The sequence below is a fragment of the Hyla sarda genome, chromosome 7, assembly GCF_029499605.1.
Source record: "Hyla sarda isolate aHylSar1 chromosome 7, aHylSar1.hap1, whole genome shotgun sequence".
In the NCBI taxonomy this organism is placed as follows: Eukaryota; Metazoa; Chordata; class Amphibia; order Anura; family Hylidae; genus Hyla; species Hyla sarda.
In genome coordinates, this window is record NC_079195.1 from 156,168,585 (window position 1) to 156,188,588 (window position 20,004).

The 20,004-nt window shown below is 42.8% G+C and overlaps 1 protein-coding gene across 2 annotated transcripts in view; it reads right to left on the reverse strand.

Annotated features, from left to right (window-relative positions):
• LOC130282601 (oocyte zinc finger protein XlCOF6.1-like) overlaps positions 1–20,004 on the reverse strand; it is a 253,071-nt gene that overhangs the window by 56,207 nt on the left and 176,860 nt on the right. For both annotated transcript variants that reach the window (XM_056531004.1, XM_056531005.1), the window contains one exon: positions 9,034–14,895. In XM_056531004.1, the coding sequence (XP_056386979.1) occupies positions 13,919–14,895 (977 nt within the window). In that variant the 3' untranslated portion in view covers positions 9,034–13,918. The remainder of the gene's footprint in view (positions 1–9,033; positions 14,896–20,004) is intronic.

Below are 20,004 nucleotides of genomic sequence, written 5' to 3' on the forward strand. Positions count from 1 at the left end.
CTCCTAATATGGGGGACATCTATGCTGCCTAATCTGGCTAATATTATTGCTTGCACAGTATTCCTTGGGATGTTTAACCCCTTCCCACAGAATGTCATATATAAACGCCGGGTTGTGCAGTGCGTTCGCGCATCCCGACGTTTATAAATGACATTCAGTTAACCCGGCGATGCACAGCATCGCACGGGTTAACTGGCAGAAGTCCCGCTGTTTCCAGCAGGGGACAACTTTTGCTTCACCCCCCAGGACCATCCATTGATGGTCCTGGTCAGCGATCACTGTGATTGGTCCCTGTGGACCAATCACAGTGATCTTGGGTGAAAGTTCAGATCCCCCGCACTGCCCGCCCCTGGAAGTCGGGCAGAACGGGGGACGATGGCTGCAGGGGCTCGCGGGGACCTGCGGCATAGGGGGGGGGAACACGAGGGGACCGGCGGCCTTACCTGGAGCAGCGGCGGGACCGAGGAGCAGCAGCAGGACCGGCCACGTGGACGAGCAGCGACGGGACCGGCAGGTAAGTATGTGGTCCTCAGAGGCAGTAGTGAAGATCTTCTCTGCTGCTTCTAGGAGTCTGAAAACTACAACTCCCAGCATGCCTAGACAGCCTTTGGCTGTCTGGGCATGCTGGGAGTTGTAGTTTTGCAACATCTGGAGGGCCCCAGTTTGGAGACCATTGTATAATCTGTGCTCTTCCAGCTGTTGCAAAACTACAACTCCCAGTATGCACTGACTGTCCAGGCATGCTGGGAGTTTTAGTTCAGCAACATCTGGCCCTTCAGATGTTGCCGAACTACAACTCCCAGCATGCCCTTCAGCTGTCTGGGCATGCTGGGAGTTGTAGTTTTGCAACAACTGGAGACACACTGGTTGGGAAACATTGTCTGTTTCTAACTCAGTGTTTCCTAACCTGTGTGCCTCCAGCTGTTGCAAAACTATAACTCCCAGAATGCACTAACAGACCATGCATGCTGGGAGTTGTGGTTTTGCAACAGCTGGTGCACCCCCCCCCTGTGAATGTACAGGGTACATTCACATGGGCGAGGCTTTTACAGTGGGTTTCTCGCATCTTGAGATGCAGCGAATTTTGCGCTGGGAAACTCGCTGTAATCCCCCGCCCATGTGACTGTACCCTAAAAACACTACACTACACTAACACAAAATAAAAAGTTAAAAACACTACATATACACATACCCCTACACAGCCCCCCTCCCCCAATAAGAACGTCCGGTACACCACTGTTTCCAAAGCAGAGCCTCCAGCTGTTGAAAAACAACAACTCCCAGTATTGCCGGACAGCCGTTGACTGTCCAAGCATGCTGGGAGTTTTGCAACAGCTGGAGGCACCCTGTTTGGGAATCACTGGCGTAGAATACCCCTATGTCCACCCCTATGCAAATCCATAATTTAGGCCTCAAATGCACATGGCGCTCTCACTTTGGAGCCCTGTCGTATTTCAAGGCAACAGTTTAGGGTCACATATGGGGTATCGCCGTACTCGGGAGAAATTGCGTTACAAGGTTTGGGGGGCTTTTTCTTCTTTAACCCTTCATGAAAAGGAAATGTTGGGGTCTACACCAGAATGTTAGTGTAAAAAAATTTAATTTTTTACACTAACATGCTGATGTTGCCCTATACTTTACATTTTCACAAGAGGTAAAAGGGAAAAAAGCCCCCCAAAATTTGTAACGCAATTTCTCCCGACTACGGAGATACCACATATGTGAGCGCAAAGTGCTTTGGGGGCGCACAACAAGGCCCAGAAGGGAGAGCGCACCATGTACATTTGAGGTGATTTGCACAGGGGTGGCTGATTGTTACAGCGGTTTTGACAAACGCAAAAAAAACAAAACCCCACATGTGACCCCATTTCAGAAACGACACCCCTCACGGAATGTAATGAGGGGTGCAGTGAGAATTTACCCACCCACAGGTGTCTGACGGATCTTTGGGACAGTGGTCCGTGAAAATGAAAACTTGTACAGCCCACTGTTCCAAAGATCTGTCAGACACCAGTGGGGGGCAAATGCTCACTGTACCCCTTGTTACGTTCCCCAAGGGGTCTAGTTTCCAAAATGGTATGCCATGTGTTTTTTTTGCTGTTCTGGCACCATAGGGGTTTCCTAAATGCGACATGCCCCCCGAGCAAAATTTGCTCTCAAAAAGCCAAATATGACTCCTCCTCTTCTGAGCATTGTAGTTCACCCATAGTGCACTTCAGGTCAACTTATGGGGTACCTCCATACTCCGAAGAGAAGGGGTTACAAATATTGGGGGGTATTTCCTGCTATTAACCCTTGGAAAAATGTGAAATTTGGGGGGAAACACACATTTTAGTTTTTTTTTTACATATGCAAAAGTCGTGAAACACCTGTGGGGTATTAAGGCTCACTTTATTCCTTGTTATGTTCCTCAAGGGGTCTAGTTTCCAAAATGGTATGCCATGTGAGGGTTTTTTGCTGTTCTGGCACCATAGGGGCTTCCTAAATGCAACATGCCCCCCAAAAACCATTTCAGAAAAACGTACTCTTCAAAATCCCCTTATCGCTCTTTCCCTTCTGAGCCCTCTACTGCACCCGCCGAACACTTTACATAGACATATGAGGTATGTGCTTACTCAAGAGAAATTGGGCTACAAATATAAGTATACATTTTCTCCTTTTACCCCTTGTAAAAATTCAAAAATTGGGTCTACAAGAACATGCCAGTGTAAAAAATGAAGATTGTGAATTTTCTCCTTCACTTTGCTTCTATTCCTGTGAAACACCTAAAGGGTTAAAATGATGACTGAATGTTATTTTGAATACTTTGGGGGGTGCAGTTTTTATAATGGGGTCTTTTATGGGGTATTTCTAATATGAAGACCCTTCAAATCCACTTCAAACCTGAACTGGTCCCTGAAAAATAGTGAGTTTGAAAATTTTGTGAAAAATTGGTAAATTGCTGCTGAACTTTGAAGCCCTCTGGTGTCTTGCAAAAGTAAAAACTCGTCACTTTGATGATGCAATCATAAAGTAGACATATTGTATATGTGAATAAAAATTTTTTTATTTGTAATATACATTTTCCTTACAAGCAGAGAGCTTCAAAGTTAGAAAAATGCAAAATTTTCAAATTTTTCATGAAATTTTAGGATTTTTCACAAGGAAAGGATGCAGGTTACAACAAAAATTTACCACCATGTTAAAGTAGAATATGTCACGAAAAAACAATCTCGGAATCAGAATGATAACTAAAAGCATCCCAGAGTTATTAATGTTTAAAGTGACAGTGGTCAGATGTGCAAAAAACGCTCCGGTCCTTAAGGCCAAAATGGGCTTGGTCCTGAAGGGGTTAAAGCTTGGGAAATCTTTTTGTATCCAAATCTGGCTTTAAACTTCTCCACAACAGTATTTTGGACCTGCCTGGTGTGTTCTTTGTTCTTCATGATGCTTTCTGCGCTTTAAACGGACCTCTGAGACTATCACAATGCAGGTGCATTTATATGGAGACTTGATTACACACAGGTGGATTCTATTTATCATCATTAGTCATTTAGGTCAACATTGGATCATTCAGAGATCCTCACTGAACTTCTGGAGAGAGTTTGTCGCACTGAAAGTAAAGGGGCTGAATAATTTTGCACGCCCAATTTTTTATTTGTTAACAAAGTTTGAAATATCCAATACATTTCTTTCCACTTCATGATTGTGTCCCACTTGTTGTTGATCTTTCACAAAAAAATTACAGTTTTATATCTTTATACAGGTAAACCCACCAAGAATAAAAATGTATATAATAAATAAGAAAATATTAATCTAATAAATCAATAAACATCAAGTTAATAAATATAGTTTTATTTTACAAAAAATACATATATCATACACAAGCGAAAAAGATTGATAATAATATATAGCTATATAACATACATAAAAATAATAATCAATAGTGCAATTTGATAATGTGTATAATTATTTAATAAAAAAAAATATATATGTAAATATTTAAATGAGCTTAAAAAATGCAAAAGATGGCAGGGACGGGAAAAGGATGTAAAAAAGAAAGGAGTAGATGCGGGGGTCAATTGATCACCAAAGGATCATAAAAACACCTATTGCTATAAAATACGTGCAATGTGACACTGTTTAAAGCATAAAAAGTGTATTTAACCTTATAAAATATAAGTATGCATAAAGTGCAATGTGCAACACAAAAATAAAATTTTCTACTCCTTTCTTTTTACATTCTTTTCCCGTCCCTGCCATCTTTTGCATTTTTTAAGCTCACTTAAATGTTTACATATATATATTTTTTTATTAAATAATTATACACATTATCAAATTGTGCTATTGATTATTATTTTTATGTATGTTATCTAGCTATATATTATTATCAATCTTTTTCGCTTGTGTATGATATATGTATTTTTTGTAAAATAAAACTATATTTATTAACTTGATGTTTATTGATTTATTAGATTAACATTTTCTTATTTATTATATACATTTTTATTCTTGGTGGGTTTACCCTATACGCTGTAGTGGCATATTTATAGGTTTTTTAGTGGTTGTTTTGGGTTTTCCCCAATTTTATTTAGACCACAGTATATAGGACTTCTTTTTAGGTGGTTGTTTATCTTTACACAGGTGCAAGAAAGAACGTCTGCGGCACACGTCATAGGATCCAACACAACTTTATTGTCAGCTGATGCAGAGCACAGCTGAGAATTTAAAGGCCAGGCTTGGCCACAGGAAACACAGGTTTTTGCTGAGCACAATGGGGACATACCCAACAGTTAAGATCGCCATCATTATAGGGCAGTGATAGCTCTTTATCTTTTCCCCATTTTATCTCTACATTCCTCCTCCACATATCTTTTTTTAGCAATAGCACATGAAGTATGGTGCCATGCTTGGGCAGATGCCAACAAATCATTATCTTCTAAAAATCCCTTTATGTTATTTAAGAGCCTCAGACCATAAGTCTGGGTGTAATCTACCTTTTTCATGCAAATTACATATAGACATTAGTTTTTTCATTTTATCAAGATATTTCTTTCCCTCCCGATGCATCACTATGTCACGCGCCTCTTCAAACCCAGGGAGTGAGGAAATTTTATCTTTAAATGCAGAGGGCATCATTTTTATCTTTAAAAAAGTTAACCAGTGCAGGAATTGAACAATTTTAACCCCTTCAGGACCCAGCCCATTTTGGCCCTAAGGACCGGAGCGTTTTTTGCACATCTGACCACTGTCACTTTAAACAATAATAACTCTGGGATGCTTTTAGTTATCATTCTGATTCCGAGATTGTTTTTTTGTGACATATTTTACTTTAACAGTGGTAAATTTTTGTTGATACTTGCATCCTTTTTTGGTGAAAAAGCCGTAAATTTGATGAAAAATTAGAAACATTTAGCATTTTTCTAACTTTGAAGCTTTCTGCTTGTAAGGAAAATGGATATTACGAAAAAAAAAATTTTTGGTTCACATATACAATATGTCTACTTTATGTTTGCATCATAAAATTGATGAGTTTGTACTTTTGGAAGACACCAGAGGGCTTCAAAGTTCAGCAGCAATTTTCCGATTTTTCACAAAATTTTCAAACTCGATAAATGACCCAATTATAAAAACTACACCCCCCAAAGTATTCAAAATGACATTCAGTCAGCGTTTTAACCCTTTAGGTGTTTCACAGGAATAGCAGCAAAGTGAAGGATTCCCAATCTTCATTTTTTACACTTGCATGTTCTTGTAGACCCAATTTTTGAATTTTTACAAGGGGTAAAAGGAGAAAATTTTTACTTGAATTTGTAGCCCAATTTCTCTCGAGTAAGCACATACCTCATATGTCTATGTCAAGTGTTCGGCGGGCGCAGTAGAGGGCTCAGAATGGAAGGAGCGACAAGGGGATTTTGGAGAGTAAATTTTTCTGAAATGGTTTTCGGGGGCATGTTGCATTTAGGAAGCCCTTATAGTGCCAGAACAGCAAAAAAAAAAAAAAACACATGGTATACCATTTTGGAAACTAGACCCCTCGGGGAATGTAACATGGGATAAAGTGAGCCTTTATACCCCACAGGTGTTTCACGACTTAAGCATTTTTAGGTAAAAAAAATTTTTTTTTTACATTTGCAAGTTTTCCCCAAAATTTTACATTTTTAAAAAGGGTAATAGCAGAAAATACCCATAAAAATTTGAAGCCCAATTTCTCCCGATTCAGAAAACATGCCATTTGGGGGTGAAAAGTGCTCTGCTGGCGCACTACAGGTCTCAGAAGAGAAGGAGTCACACTTGGCTTTTTGAAAGCAAATTTTGCTCTGGGGGCATGCCGCATTTAAGAAGCCCCTGTGGTGCCAGGACAGCAAAAAAAAAAAAAACCCACATGGCATACCATTTTGGAAACTAGACCCCTCAGCGAACGTAACAAGGGGTTACGTGAACCTTTATACCCCATAGGTGTTTCACGACTTTTGCATATGTAAAAAAAAAAAAAATTTTAACCTAAAATGCTTGTTTTCCCAAAAATTTAACATTTTTAAAAAGGGTAAAAGCAGAAAATACCCCCCAAAAATTTGTAACACAATTTCTCCCGAGTACGGCGATACCCCATATGTGACCCATAACTGTTGCCTTGAAAAACGACAGGGCTCCAAAGTGAGAGCGCCATGCGCATTTTAGGCCTAAATTAGGGACTTGCATAGGGGAATTCTGCGCCAGTGATTCCCAAACAGGGTGCCTCCAGCTGTTGCAAAACTCCCAGCATGCCTGGACAGTCAACGGCTGTCCGACAATACTGGGAGTTGTTGTTTTGCAACAGCTGGAGGCTCCGTTTTGGAAACAGTTAGTGTAGTGTAGTGGTTTTAGGGTACAGTCGCACGGGCGGGGGTTCACAGTAGTTTCTCGCTGGCAGTTTGAGCTGCGGCAGAAAATTCCGCAGCTCAAACTTGCAGCCAGATACTTGCTTTAAACCTCCGCCCATGTGAGTGTACCCTGTACATTCACATTGGGGGGGTAACATCCAGCTGTTACAAAACTACAACTCCCAGCATGCGCTGACAGACTGTACATGCTGAGAGTTTTAGTTTTGCAACAGCTGTAGGCACACTGGTTATGTATCACTGAGTTTGTGACCTAACTCAGTGTTTCACAACCAGTGTGCCTCCAGCTGTTGCAAAACTAAAACTCCCAGCATGTACGGTGCATGGTGTACATTGACTGCTGAGAGTTGGAGTTTGCAACAGCTGGAGGCACACCGGTCGTTAAACACTGAGTTAGGTAAAAAGAAAACTGAGTTTCACAACCAGTGGGCCTTCAGCTGTTGCAAAACTACAAATCTCAGCAGTCACCGACAGCCAACGGGCATGCTGGGAGTTGTACTTATGCAACCACCAGATGCACCACTACAACTCCCAGCATGCACTTTAGCTGTTTGCAAGCTGGGAGTTGTAGTTATACAACAGCTGAAGGTACACTTTTCCATAGAAAAAATGTGCCTCCAGCTGTTGCAAAACCATAAGTCCCAGCATGCCCATGCCGGCACACAGGTCAGTCCCTCGTCGACGCTGCCGCTGCTCCTGGGGCCCCAATCCCAACATTGACGCCGGGGATCGGGGTCTCCAGCACCCGGGGTGCACGTCCCGCACCCGCTCACGTCCTCCGGAAGAGGGGCGGAGCGGGTTGCGGGAGTGACCCCAGCAGGCGCCCTGATTGGTCAGCCGGTAATCCGGACGACAAATCAGGGCGATCGTGAGGTGGCACCAGTGCCACCTCACCCCTGCAGGCTATGGCTGTTCGGGGCCATCAGAGACGGCCCCGATCAGCCAGTAATTCCGGGTCACTGGAGACCCGATTGACCCGGAATCGCCGCAGATCGCTGGACTGAATTGTCCAGCGATCTGCGGCCATCGCCGACATGGGGGGGCATAATGACCCCCCTGGGCGATATGCCGGGATGCCTGCTGAACGATTTCAGCAGGCATCCGGCTCCGGTCCCCAACCGGCTAGCGGTGGGGGCCGGAATTCCCAGGGGCGTATGGATACGCCCTCGGTCCTTAAGGACTCGGGATGGAGGGTGTATCCATACGCCCTATGTCCTGAAGAGGTTAAAGCTTTTGAAGTCTCAGGAAGAGTAAGGGTTGCAAATTACCATATTAGCAAGATCTCTCAGTGGATTGGCAGTACACAAATTGGTGTTCAGACCAAAACAAAAAAGGGTGCGTATAGTGACAATCAAAGTTTGTCTCTTGATACTAACCTTCTGTTCCAAAAGGGTACTGCTGATACACAAAAATAAATATAAAAAAATATATATGTATCAGCAGTACGCAAAAAATTTACCAAAGATACAATAAAAATATACTGGACTGGATCTTCCAGCAGTACGATACACAAAATGTATTACTTGGTACATCTACTGAACTGGGATATCACCTCAGCAGTACAAAAGTTGCCCTCTGGTACTGAACTGGTACAACACTCAATCTCTCAATCCAAAATTTACTTGACTGATATAATACAAAAATATATATCAGAAGTACATGATTACAAAATTTACCAGAGAAAAAAATAGGAAAAAATTAAATTCTAAAATCTACGGCACTTCTAATTCCCTTGACAGTATCCACTGAGAAGATCTAAAAATATAAAAAATCAAAAATCTAAATACAAACAAGATATTCTCCAAATCTAGAATGTCTGTTAGATTTCCTAAAGCTCAAAATCCAAAGAAATCTTATTAAACAGTGCATTTCACTTTGTTTTGGTACGCTTAGCCTTGTGATACTGATAAGTTTTCACAGTGAGCCAGAGAAAGGGGAGTTGTTTACACGAGGCTGCAAAAAAATGTTACGGGCAAATTCTAATCTTAGATTTAACAGCTGCAGTCAGTCACTTATGACCAAAACTCTCAGAAATTGAGACCACACAGCGGGGAGATCCCCGGTCGCTTGGGCTAGTTCTAACGGGTCACTAAAAACCATCCGCCAGGCTTGTAGAGCCAACCAATTAATCCAGATAAGCTACAGATTTATAAAAAAAAATCAGCAGACTTACCGTGTTCTGTGGAGTTGATCAGGCCCCTGTTTGAACAGCTCTAGGTTGCCCTGGATGCTTAGAGGTGTCGGCCCACCAGACTTGGCTCTTCCCTCGAGTATGGTCCAGAGAACAGAATACCACTTCTGACATAAAGAAATATACACCAGACAAAATGTTGGTATAAAGCTCTTTCTCAGCAAGAAAACTCAGAGTTCCCGAGTGTTATCCGAGAGTTCTCTGAGAGAGTTCTTGTTTATTTTATGGAAGTGCATTCGTTTTTACATTTGACAAAAAAGGGAGGTTAGTTATGACGTCAAAATCATCATGTTACATTTTGGTTATTTGAGCTTTATCTCTGTATATATAAGCATTTCTTTCTCTCTTGGCCAAAGTTCACTTATGCGGCTTTTTCACTCTGAAACTGGAAAAACCCAGATCTTTGCCCTTCTATACAATCTGTATCTTCTTCAAATGTTTTGTCTTCTGACATCTCATCTTGGGCCTCCTGGCGTCATTCCAAGGTCTCTTTCTTAGTTGCAAGCAAATAGCAAGCTGGATATAGAGGTTAAGAGTAGGCAACAAATATATATTTATATACCATTTCTAATGCTGAAAAAAGATAAGTATTAATATATATTGATCGGCAGTCAGAATCATTTTAATCAACTTCTCAGAAGGATTAAGATTTTTTAATACAAGTAATTAACAAATCTGTTTAACTTTCTGGAGCCAGTTGAGATAGATATATATATATATATATATATATATATGTTTTTTTTCCTGGAATACCCCTTTCAGGCTCACATTACCCCTTGTTACGTTCCTTGAGGGGTTTAATTTTCATAATAATGTGCCATGTAGGATTTATTTGCTATTCTTACACCATGGGGGCTTCCTAAATAACATGCCCCTCAAAAACCATGACAGTAAAATTCACACTCCAAAATCCCACAGTTGCTTTTTACCACAGAGCGCTTTACGTCAACATATGAGGTATTTCCATACTCAAGAGAAACTGGGTTACAAATTGGGGGGGGGGGGGGCATTTTTTCTATTCCCTCTTGTAAGAAAGAAAAAAAAATGGGGCTACAAGAAAATGTTAGTGTGCAAAATGGAGATTTTGCTTTTTCTCCTCTGTTTTGCTGCTATTCCTGTGAAACACCTTTCTGAATGTCATTTTGAATACTTTGAGAAGTGCAGTTTCTATAATGGGGTAATTTATGAGAGATTTCTCACAGTAAGGCTCCTCAAATCCAATTAAAATGTAACTGGTACCTGAAAAATTCAAATTTTAAATTTTTCCATAAAATTTAAAAAAAATTGCTGCTATAATTTGAAGCCCTCTAATATCTTCAGAAAGTAAAAACATGTCCTTTTTATCATGCCAACAGAAAAGTAGACATATTGTATATGTTAATCAGTATATCATTTATTTGGCATGCCCATTTTCCTTACAAGCAGAGAGTTTCAAAGTTTGAAAAATGCTAAATTTACATAAAATGTTGGAATTTTTCACCAAGAAATGATGCAAGTATCGACGAAAATTCACCACTATCTTAACAGTGGTCTCCAAACTGTGGATCTCCAGATGTTGCAAAACTACAACTCCCAGCATGCCCAGACGCCAAGGGCTGTCTGGGCATGCTGGGAGTTGTAGTATACAGGGTCCCAATACAGCAATGCATGTCGCTTTACGGCGACGTGCACTGCTGTAAAGGGCCCGACCGCGGCAGAAGATCCACTCACCTGTCGACGCCGTCTTCATCGCCAGGATCCGGGTCTTCAGGGACGAGGTAAGTACCGGGGCCGGGCCCCAGCACTCCCCCGTCCCCCGCCGCATCCTCCGGTCTTCCTCCCGTCCTCTCCAGACTTCCAGGGGCCGGGCAGGGCGGGAGGAAGTAACCGCGCCCCCCCCCCCCCCTGCGATTGGTCGGTTAGCTAACCGAAGAATCGCAGGGATAGGAGGAGGTGGCAGGCTTACCACCTTGGTCCTAGCCTCCAGCATGGTCCTGGCTGTCTGTGACAGCCGGGATCATGCAAAATTACCGGGTGGTCGGGTCCCAGAGACCCGATCAGCCCGGTATCGCCGCAGATCACATGGCCCCCCTCGGCGTTTGCCCTGGATGCCTGCTGAAGCATTTCAGCAGGCATCCGGTTCCGATCTCTGCCTGGCGAGCGACAGGGATCGGAAAACGCCATGACGTCCTGGGATGTCATTGGTCCTTAAGGCCCAGGGTGCCATGACGTCCCAGGACGTCATTGGTCCTTAAGTGGTTAAAATTTAGTTATAAAAAATTTAAATTTAGTGACATACTTTTTATTTTATTTTTATCACTACTGCATCCTTTTTTTTTGGTACCCAATAAATTTTTGGTACCCCCCCAAAAAAAAAAAAAAATAAAGAAATAAAAAAAAAAGCCACAAAAAAGGTGCCAAAAATGCTATTTCCACACAAATGAAAAAACGCCAGAAAGAACGCCAGACACAGGAAATTGCACTGGCATTTTTTTTTAGGCATTTTTTCTTGCGTTTCTTTCAAACCAAAAAACGCAGGACAAAACAACAAGTAGAAACTTAGCCTAAATTATGTTATTAGTGAATAACTGTCCTTAAAGGGGTACTTCAGTGGAAATCTATTTTTTTACATCAGCTGGTGCCAGAAAGTTGAACGGATTTGAAAATTATTTCTATTTAAAAATCCTAATCCTTCCAGTACTTAGCTGCTGTATGCTCTTTTTAAATTTCTTTTCTGTCTGACCACAGTGCTCTCTGCTGACACCTCTGTCCATTTCAGGGACTCTCCAGAGCAGGAACAAATCCCCAAAACAAACCTCTCCTTCCCCGGATAGCTCCTAACATGGACAGAGGTGTCAGCAGAGAGCACTGTGGTCAGAAAGAAAAGAAATTAAAGGGCCGTCACACCCCTCCCATAGACCTGAATGGAGGGGGCGTAGCGTGACGTGAAACTGGAGATTCAGCACCCACATAGAATGCGGGTGCTACAGGGGGGGGGGGTCTCAGCAGCGGGCCCCCCGCGATCAGACGTCTTATCCCCTATCCTTTGGGATAAAGTGTTTTTGCCCGGAATACCCCTTTAAAAAAGAAAATAACTTTCTGTGAAGCATACAGCAGCTGATAAGTACTGGAAGGATTTTTATCTTTGCGGTCATCTGAAGGCAATTGTCTATGCTGTGAAGATACGAGATGTGCAGCACCTGAAACTACGGATACTGGAAGTCTGTGCTAGCATTTCTCTTGCTATCAGTGTGTGAAGAGTGGGAGAAGAGGGTTGCATTGACAATCCAACACAATGGGCAGCACATTGAACGCATTTTATAAGTGGTCAGAAACTTATAAATAGCTCATGAAATAATAAAGTTACGTTAAAACCAAGCACACCAGTGTTTTTCTTGTGAAATTCCCAATAAGTTTGATGTGTCACTGTTTCACCTGTTGAAAAAACAAAAGTTGGATTCAAAATGGCCAACTTCAAAATGGCCACCATGGTCACCACCCATCTTGAAAAGTTTCCCCCCTCACATATACTAATGTGCCACAAACAGTAAGTTAATATCACCAACCATTCCCATTTTATTAAGGTGTATCCATATAAATGGCCCACCGCGTATTTTGCTTTGCAAATTTTGCATAATTGGGCTTTTTTTCCCCATTTGCGCATTTTTTGGTGGAACATTTAGCAAAGTTGTCTACTGATTAGGGTACTGTAGACCACTTTATGCAGTGGACTTGTATTTATTACTAGAGCAAAATTTGTTTAGAGGTGTTTTTTGCCGAATTGCGCTTTTTGAAAAAATTCTGAGACAGCTAGCAGGGCACGTAGAAAAGTGTCCAAAAGTAGAACCTTACAGAGACAGCCGGGGGCAGTTTCTCAGCACTGCTAAACTACAACTACTCCCATTATGCACCTCCCCCGGTTGCGGGACTCTTTTTGGTCTGTTTGAACTACTACTCCCATCATGGACAGACTCTGTCCAGGATGGAAGTTGTAGGCCAGGGGCTGAGGGACAGATCGCAGCGGGTACTTCTCCTGAGATCCGCATTTATTAACTTGACAAGCTACAGGTACTGTGCTCCCCGCCGGCTCCAGTGTGTTCCGAAACAGGAATCCTCCCATTGGTGACGTCTGCCTACTGTTTCCTGTATATACAGTCATCTATAAATAGCTGTATATACAGGATAGAGCACAAAGAGTTAACCCAGCATTGCCCAACAGCAGCATGGGTTAACACTTTCCGTGCTGGGCTCCTGTATAGTATACATGGGTACACTATGCAACCCTGTATACTATATAGCCAGCAGAGGTAAGTAGTGATGCTATGAACCCTGTATATGTATGACTGTTTCCACGCACCGGCAAAAACACTAGAAAAAAAAGCAAAAAAAAAATTACAAAACGCAGGAAAAAGCTGTGGCAGTTTTTCTGGTGGACAAAAAACCTCAATGGAATCCTAGCCTCCAAGCAATAGAACAAAATCTCTGTGCCCAGGACACACCACATTTCCTGTGAGGTGCAGCACAGGTGTACAAATAGAACTGTGTGGAGATTTAGAAATTTGTGCACTGAATTCAGACAAAGCAAAACTATCTACAAAAATATCTGTCTACACCAACATTGATACATGTACCCCTGTGTGTCTAGCCTATGTATGTATGTATGTATCTAATAAAGATTGTTTGTAATATCTATTTTTGTACTTTTTGGTGTACACTGTTTAGTGTGTCTGTTTTTCTTGTGGTGGCACGCGATTCAAATTATTAAAACTGAGCCAATTTCTTTTTCTGTGATGTTCAATGGCAAACCAGTCCAAATTCTGCTCTGCATTTTGTTTTCTAGGTTTGAGTAAAGACTGCTTGTGTAAAATGAATTGTGTTATAACCTTTTTCATACATTAGAATGGATCAGAGACTTCTGTTCCCTATGAATTCTCTGATGTCTTACAAGATCTGACTTCTGTGTAAAACATCGGCCACATTCGGTACAAGGAAATGGCTTCTCTCCTGTGTGGATCCTCTGATGATAAACAAGATTTGCCTTTTGCACAAAACATTTCCCGCACTCTAAGCATGGAAAAGGTTTTTCACCAGTGTGGATTTTCTGATGATTGAGGAGCATGGTTTTATGAGTGAAACACTTTCCACAATCAGAACATGAAAATGGCTTTTCTCCTGTGTGAATTCTCTGATGTATAACAAGATCTGACTTCTGAGTGAAACTTTTGCCACAGTCACAACATGAAAAAGGTTTTTCACCCATATGGATTCTTAAGTGGTAAACAAGATCAGACTTCTGTACAAAATATTTTCCACATTCAGAACACCGAAATGGTGTCTCCACAGTATGGATTCTCTGGTGTCTTAGAAGCACAGATTTCCGTGTAAAACATTTTCCACACTCAGAACATGGAAAGGGTTTTTGCCCTGTGTGATTTATCTCATGTTTAATAAGGTCTGACTTCTGGGTAAAACACTTGCCACAATGAGAACACGGAAATGGTTTTTGTCCGGAATGAATTTTCTCATGACGAACAAGATCAGATTTCTGTTTAAAACACTTTTCACACTCTAAACATGCAAATGGCTTCTCCCCAGAGTGAGTTCTCTGATGTGTGATAAGATTCGAGTTATGAGCAAAGCATTTACCACATTCAGGACAGGAAAATACTTTACGAACTCTATAAGTGCTATCCTGCTGCGCATAGCTTGAATTGTTTGGAAAAACTTCCACATTATTAGACGGTTCAGATGAGTGATTTATCAGTTCATTGTCTTGGTTAACTTGCACAATGTCATAGTCTTCCATTTTACATTCCTCAGGAAAACCCATGCTTCCTTCAGAGATATTTCCAGTGTTTTGTCCATCTACGGGGAATAAAATCAATGCTTGTAAATGCAATGTTACACATAACTAAGGTATCAAAATTCATCATCACAATGCAATTATAATCATCAGTATCAGGAATCATCCATATCACCCAAATGTGACTTCCATAGGCCTACTGTAAAATGTAAAGGTAAACAAAACCAATAAAATCCCCTTTAAGGATGAAAAAAGACCAGAGTCCATCAAGCTTAACCTACGATTACAACAATATCCATATTTACTTAGTTTTTGTATTATTTTACAACTTAAAAAAAAGTCAAAACATTTTAACAAAAAAGTATGCCTAAAATTGCTTTCTTTTGACCTCTATACCTTTTTTTTTTGTTTTCTGTCTATGAGGATGTTTGTGGACTCAATTTTTTGAGTTGTCATTTGTAGTTATTAGCAGTTTTTTAAATCTATTTCTATATACATTTTTTTTTTCAAATGCGGTAGCTATCAATCAGTTTTGCTTTCTTCATTCGTAGTAACTATTTGTTTATTTTACACGTTTTAAGTCCCTCCTTTTATAAGCAATCAGTAAATTGCAGAAGCAGACTCTATTAGCAAATAAGTGGTTAGCACAGAGGCATTCAAAAGATTGGATGCCATGAAAAACAATATTGTGAAGCTACACAAAGAAGGAAGAATGAACGAACGGCTGCTCTTATCAATGTTGGCTTTATTCAGAACAACAGGTGCATAAGACAGACGTTTCACGTTTGCACGGTTCTTCCGGCTCACTGGTATGACGTGGCGGAGGCGCAGCTATAAGGCCATCAGCTCTGCACCGTCACCACGGCAACCAAAACACAAATGCCGCCGCAATGCGCACCACAGCGCATCTTACGAGACAAATATAATACAAGTAATAGTGAATTAAAAACAATGCAGTATAAGCAACAATAGAACAATGGAAACAGTGAGAAAACCAACACATCTGGGTAACCAGCGTGAATATTCATAACATGCTCTATAAGCCGTAGGCAACCATGACCCGTCCTAATTGAACGTTCCTGTATCCTCACATGCAGACAACGGATGGTCTTACCGATATAAAATAGTCTGCAAGGACACAGGACTACATAGACTATATACTTAGCCTTACAAGTAATAAAGTGAGAAATGCTCCAATCAATCCCACCTAGATTACAGAATTTCCATTTCCAATTCTGCTTACATATGGCGCAATGACGGCATTTAAAATTACCTCTCGGGGTCATTTTCTCTAGCCAGTTATCCCTGTTCTCTACCAAATGGGTGCAACTCAACTGGTTCCCCAGTGTGCACGTCCTCCTGTAGGAGAACAGTGGTTGCCTTAATGCCACCTCTCTGAGGTCCTCGTCAATCTCCAAAATGTGCCAATGGCGGCGTATTGCTGACTGAATTGTGTTATTCATAGAGGAATGTAGAAAGGAGAAGACAAACCGCTTATTATCAATGTTATGTTTATTATGTGTAAGTAGCTGGGATTGCTGATTACTCCTTGCTCTCTCTAAAGCCTTATTCACTTCGCCCGGGGGATAGCCCCTCTCGATAAGACGGTCAGTCAATTCTTTTGCCCGTTTATCAATCGTCTAAGACGAATAAATTGTCCGTACGGGAGTGCTTTAACGTGGGGGGGATGGTAGCTATTATGGTGAAGCAACGCATTCGTTGCCGTTTCTTTTCTAAAACCAGAAGTGGTCACACTACCGTCCTTAATTTCCACCCTCACGTCAAGAAAGTCCAAAGTTTGATCGTCAAACACTGAAGTAAATTTCATGTTCATTTTCTGACCATCATTAAGATACTCCACAAACTGTTTGAACTGCAATGGGACCCAGACCATACTTTAAAAATATTGTCTATGTAACGAAAAAATTAAATACTGTAAACTGCGCATGTGTCATTTGCTGAAAAAATATATTTTTTCTCGAACGCAGCTAAAAAAAATTTGCAAATGAACATGCTACCGGGGACCCCATTGCAGTTCCAGAATCCTGGCGATACCACGTATCCAGAAATTTAAAGGCATTGTGTGACAATACAAATTCTGTGGCCTCACCTACAAAGTCAACCATACCATCTGGTTTGCCTATGTCGTGGAGAAACTCTTTCAACACCCTGACCCCCAGATCCTGGGGGATCCGGGTGTATAAGCCCTCCACATCCACAGATGCCAGATGGTACCTTCCTGGTACCTGGTTTTGCTTATCAGGCACAGGTAGGTTAGTGCTAGGTCCCATGCCACTTGAGAAACCTTGGCGTTGGTGTGCGGGCTCAGGTATGTCCTTCATATAAGGATATACTGGCTAATGTCTCAATTTTAACATCAGCGTTGAGGGTTAGCCAATGTCACTGTTACATCTACCACAGTAGTGTACCTATCCCTGTATGTTATTAATCTAATTGTTACACATCCGCACCGTTTATCTGGTGTAGGATGTTAATGTGGCACTTGTAGTCTGTTGCAGGCATCCCCCACGGTATGCATTTTTTATGCTGGGGATCACCCTTAGCAACAGACTACAAGGGTAGGATCTGCTCCCCCAGTACATATGCACAACCGCATGTGGGGTTGAGCATCTCCTACCTGCCAGTTGAGACCATCTCTCTTTTTTGTTATTTATGGTACCTTCCTGCCAAGAAATGTCATACACTGCTCGTAAGAAATCCCCAGTATCCTGTAAATACGTAGGCAGGTGCTTCAATAACGGTCGAATCAGCCAGTCCACGTATTTCGAGAGGCCCTCGGTCACTGAGCCGATCCCCGAGGGAGCCGGAAGAAGCGTGCAAACGCGAAACGTCTGTCTTATGCACCTGTTGTTCTGAATAAAGCCACCGTTGATAAGAGTGAGTAGCCGTTTGTTCCTCCTTTGTGTACATTATTAAATCACTGCATCTTCTGAACTGAACACCACTCGGACGGACCTCATACAGTTGCGGTAGCAGTGCATCTATCTAGGGGTTGCATGGTGATCTCGGATTGTATAGAGGTGGTTGTGCAGACTTTTATTGCTTATCCTGTGGGAGTCTGAGCACCCCATAACCTCCGAAGAGTTATCCCTTCCTCTTTGCATGGATATGGAGGAAGAACCCTCGCAAGATGCCGGGACCGTACTGAACACCGGTTGCACAGACGCAGGCACGTTCTTCATGTATGTAGACAGCAAGGATGAATTGCAGTTACTTAGCAGTAGAACTTTGGAGGCTCGGGTTACTTCACTAGCAGATAAAGAAGTGAGACTGTTCTGGTCTATTAATTCGCTGCGTTCCTATAATGAATGCAACCGGGTCCCTCGGGGACTGCGTGTATTTAAAGAACCGTTGCAGTTCCTAGAGGATGACAGTTTCCTCACAGAATGGAAGGAAGCCCATCAGCAACATTCCCTTAATCTGCTGCGGATTACTTTGAAACGCAATAAAGCTGAATACGTGTTGACTACTGCACGTCTCTGCAAAGCAAAGACAGAATTACGTACACGGATGTCCGAGGAACTTTTTTCCAGCTTCTGTAAAAAATTGGATAAAAAGCTTATGGCGACGCAAGCAGACTTCAAAGATAGAAAACGGGATAAGTTTATCCGGGATAAGACAGATTATGAAAATGGAAAAGTGTCTGATTGGGATAGTAAGAAGCAACAACAGAGACGCACTCGCTACTCTCGGAGAAAGACGCAGGAATTCTGGACCACGGATTCCGATTCCAGCATCTCAGATGATCAAGGAACAGCATCCATGCCTCCAGCGAATATCGAGCAGAACCCACCTTTAGGAGGAGGGTCAGGCGGGGCCGTCTTAAAAAGAACAGGGCCCAATCGTGGAGGCTACAAAAGTAAGCAAGTGACCTGGAAACAATAGCAGTCACTGGTAAGACGCCCAAGAACAATGTGATTAATTTGTCTAATACGGAACGGTCACCTGAGTGTTTGTTTTGTCGTACAAACTTAATTTCTGCCTACCCGAGAAATTTGACTTCACTGACTTTCAAGTAGACTTACCGTATTTATCGGGGTATACCACGCACCGGCCTATAACACGCACCCTCATTTTACCAAGGATATTTGGGTAAAAAAGTTTTTTACCCAAATATCCATGGTAAAATAAGGGTGCGTTTGTGCGGGTGTATACCCCGATAAACCCCCAGGAAAGGCAGGGGGAGAGAGGCGGTCGATGCCCGCTTCTCTCCCCCTGCCTTTCCTGGGGTCTAGAGCGCTGCTGCCGACCCTTCTCTCCCCCTGGCTATCGGCGCCGCTGCCCGTTCTGTCCCCCTGACTATCGGTGCCGGCGCCGATAGCCAGGGGGAGAGAAGGGGCAGCGGCACCCATTGCCGGCGCCGCTGCCCCGTTGCCTCCCCCCATCCCCGGTGGCATAATTACCTGGGTCGGGTCCGCGCTGCTGCAGGCCTCCGGCGCGCGTCCCCTGCGTCGTTGCTATGCACAGCGCGGCGCATGACGTCAGTGCGCCGCGCTGTGCAGCGCATAGCAACGACGCCGGGGACGCACGCCGGAGGCCTGCAGCAGCGCGGACATGACCCAGGTAATTATGCCACCGGGGATGGGGGGAGGCAACGGGGCAGCGGCGCTGGCAATGGGTGCCGCTGCCCTTTCTCTCCCCCTGGCTGTCAGCGCCGCTTCTCTCCCCCTGGCTATCGGCGCCGGCAATGGGGCGCCGGTACCGATAGTCAGGGGGACAGAACGGGCAGCGGCGCCGATAGCCAGGGGGAGAGAAGGGCCGGCAGCAGCGCTCTATACCCCAGGAAAGGCAGGGGGAGAGAAGCGGGCAGCGACGGCCTCTCTCCCCCTGCCTTTCCTGGGGGTGTATCGGCGTATAACACGCACATAGATTTTAGGCTAAAAATTTTAGCCTAAAAAGTGCGTGTCATACGCCGATAAATACGGTATTTAAGTGTGTTCGGAAACTCAATTTACACAAATTTTTCTCAAAGAGAGAGTCCATTACTCCAGCTCCAAAACCTGGGGAAATACCAGCAGCGGTGGGATTCCTGGGATTTAGTGTGGTCACTGACCTTACCCAGGAAGTAGGTGAGGCTGTGGACATTTTATGTGGCCTCACTATGGAGAGTGAAACTATACAGGACACTTCACCAGAGGTCCAACCATTTA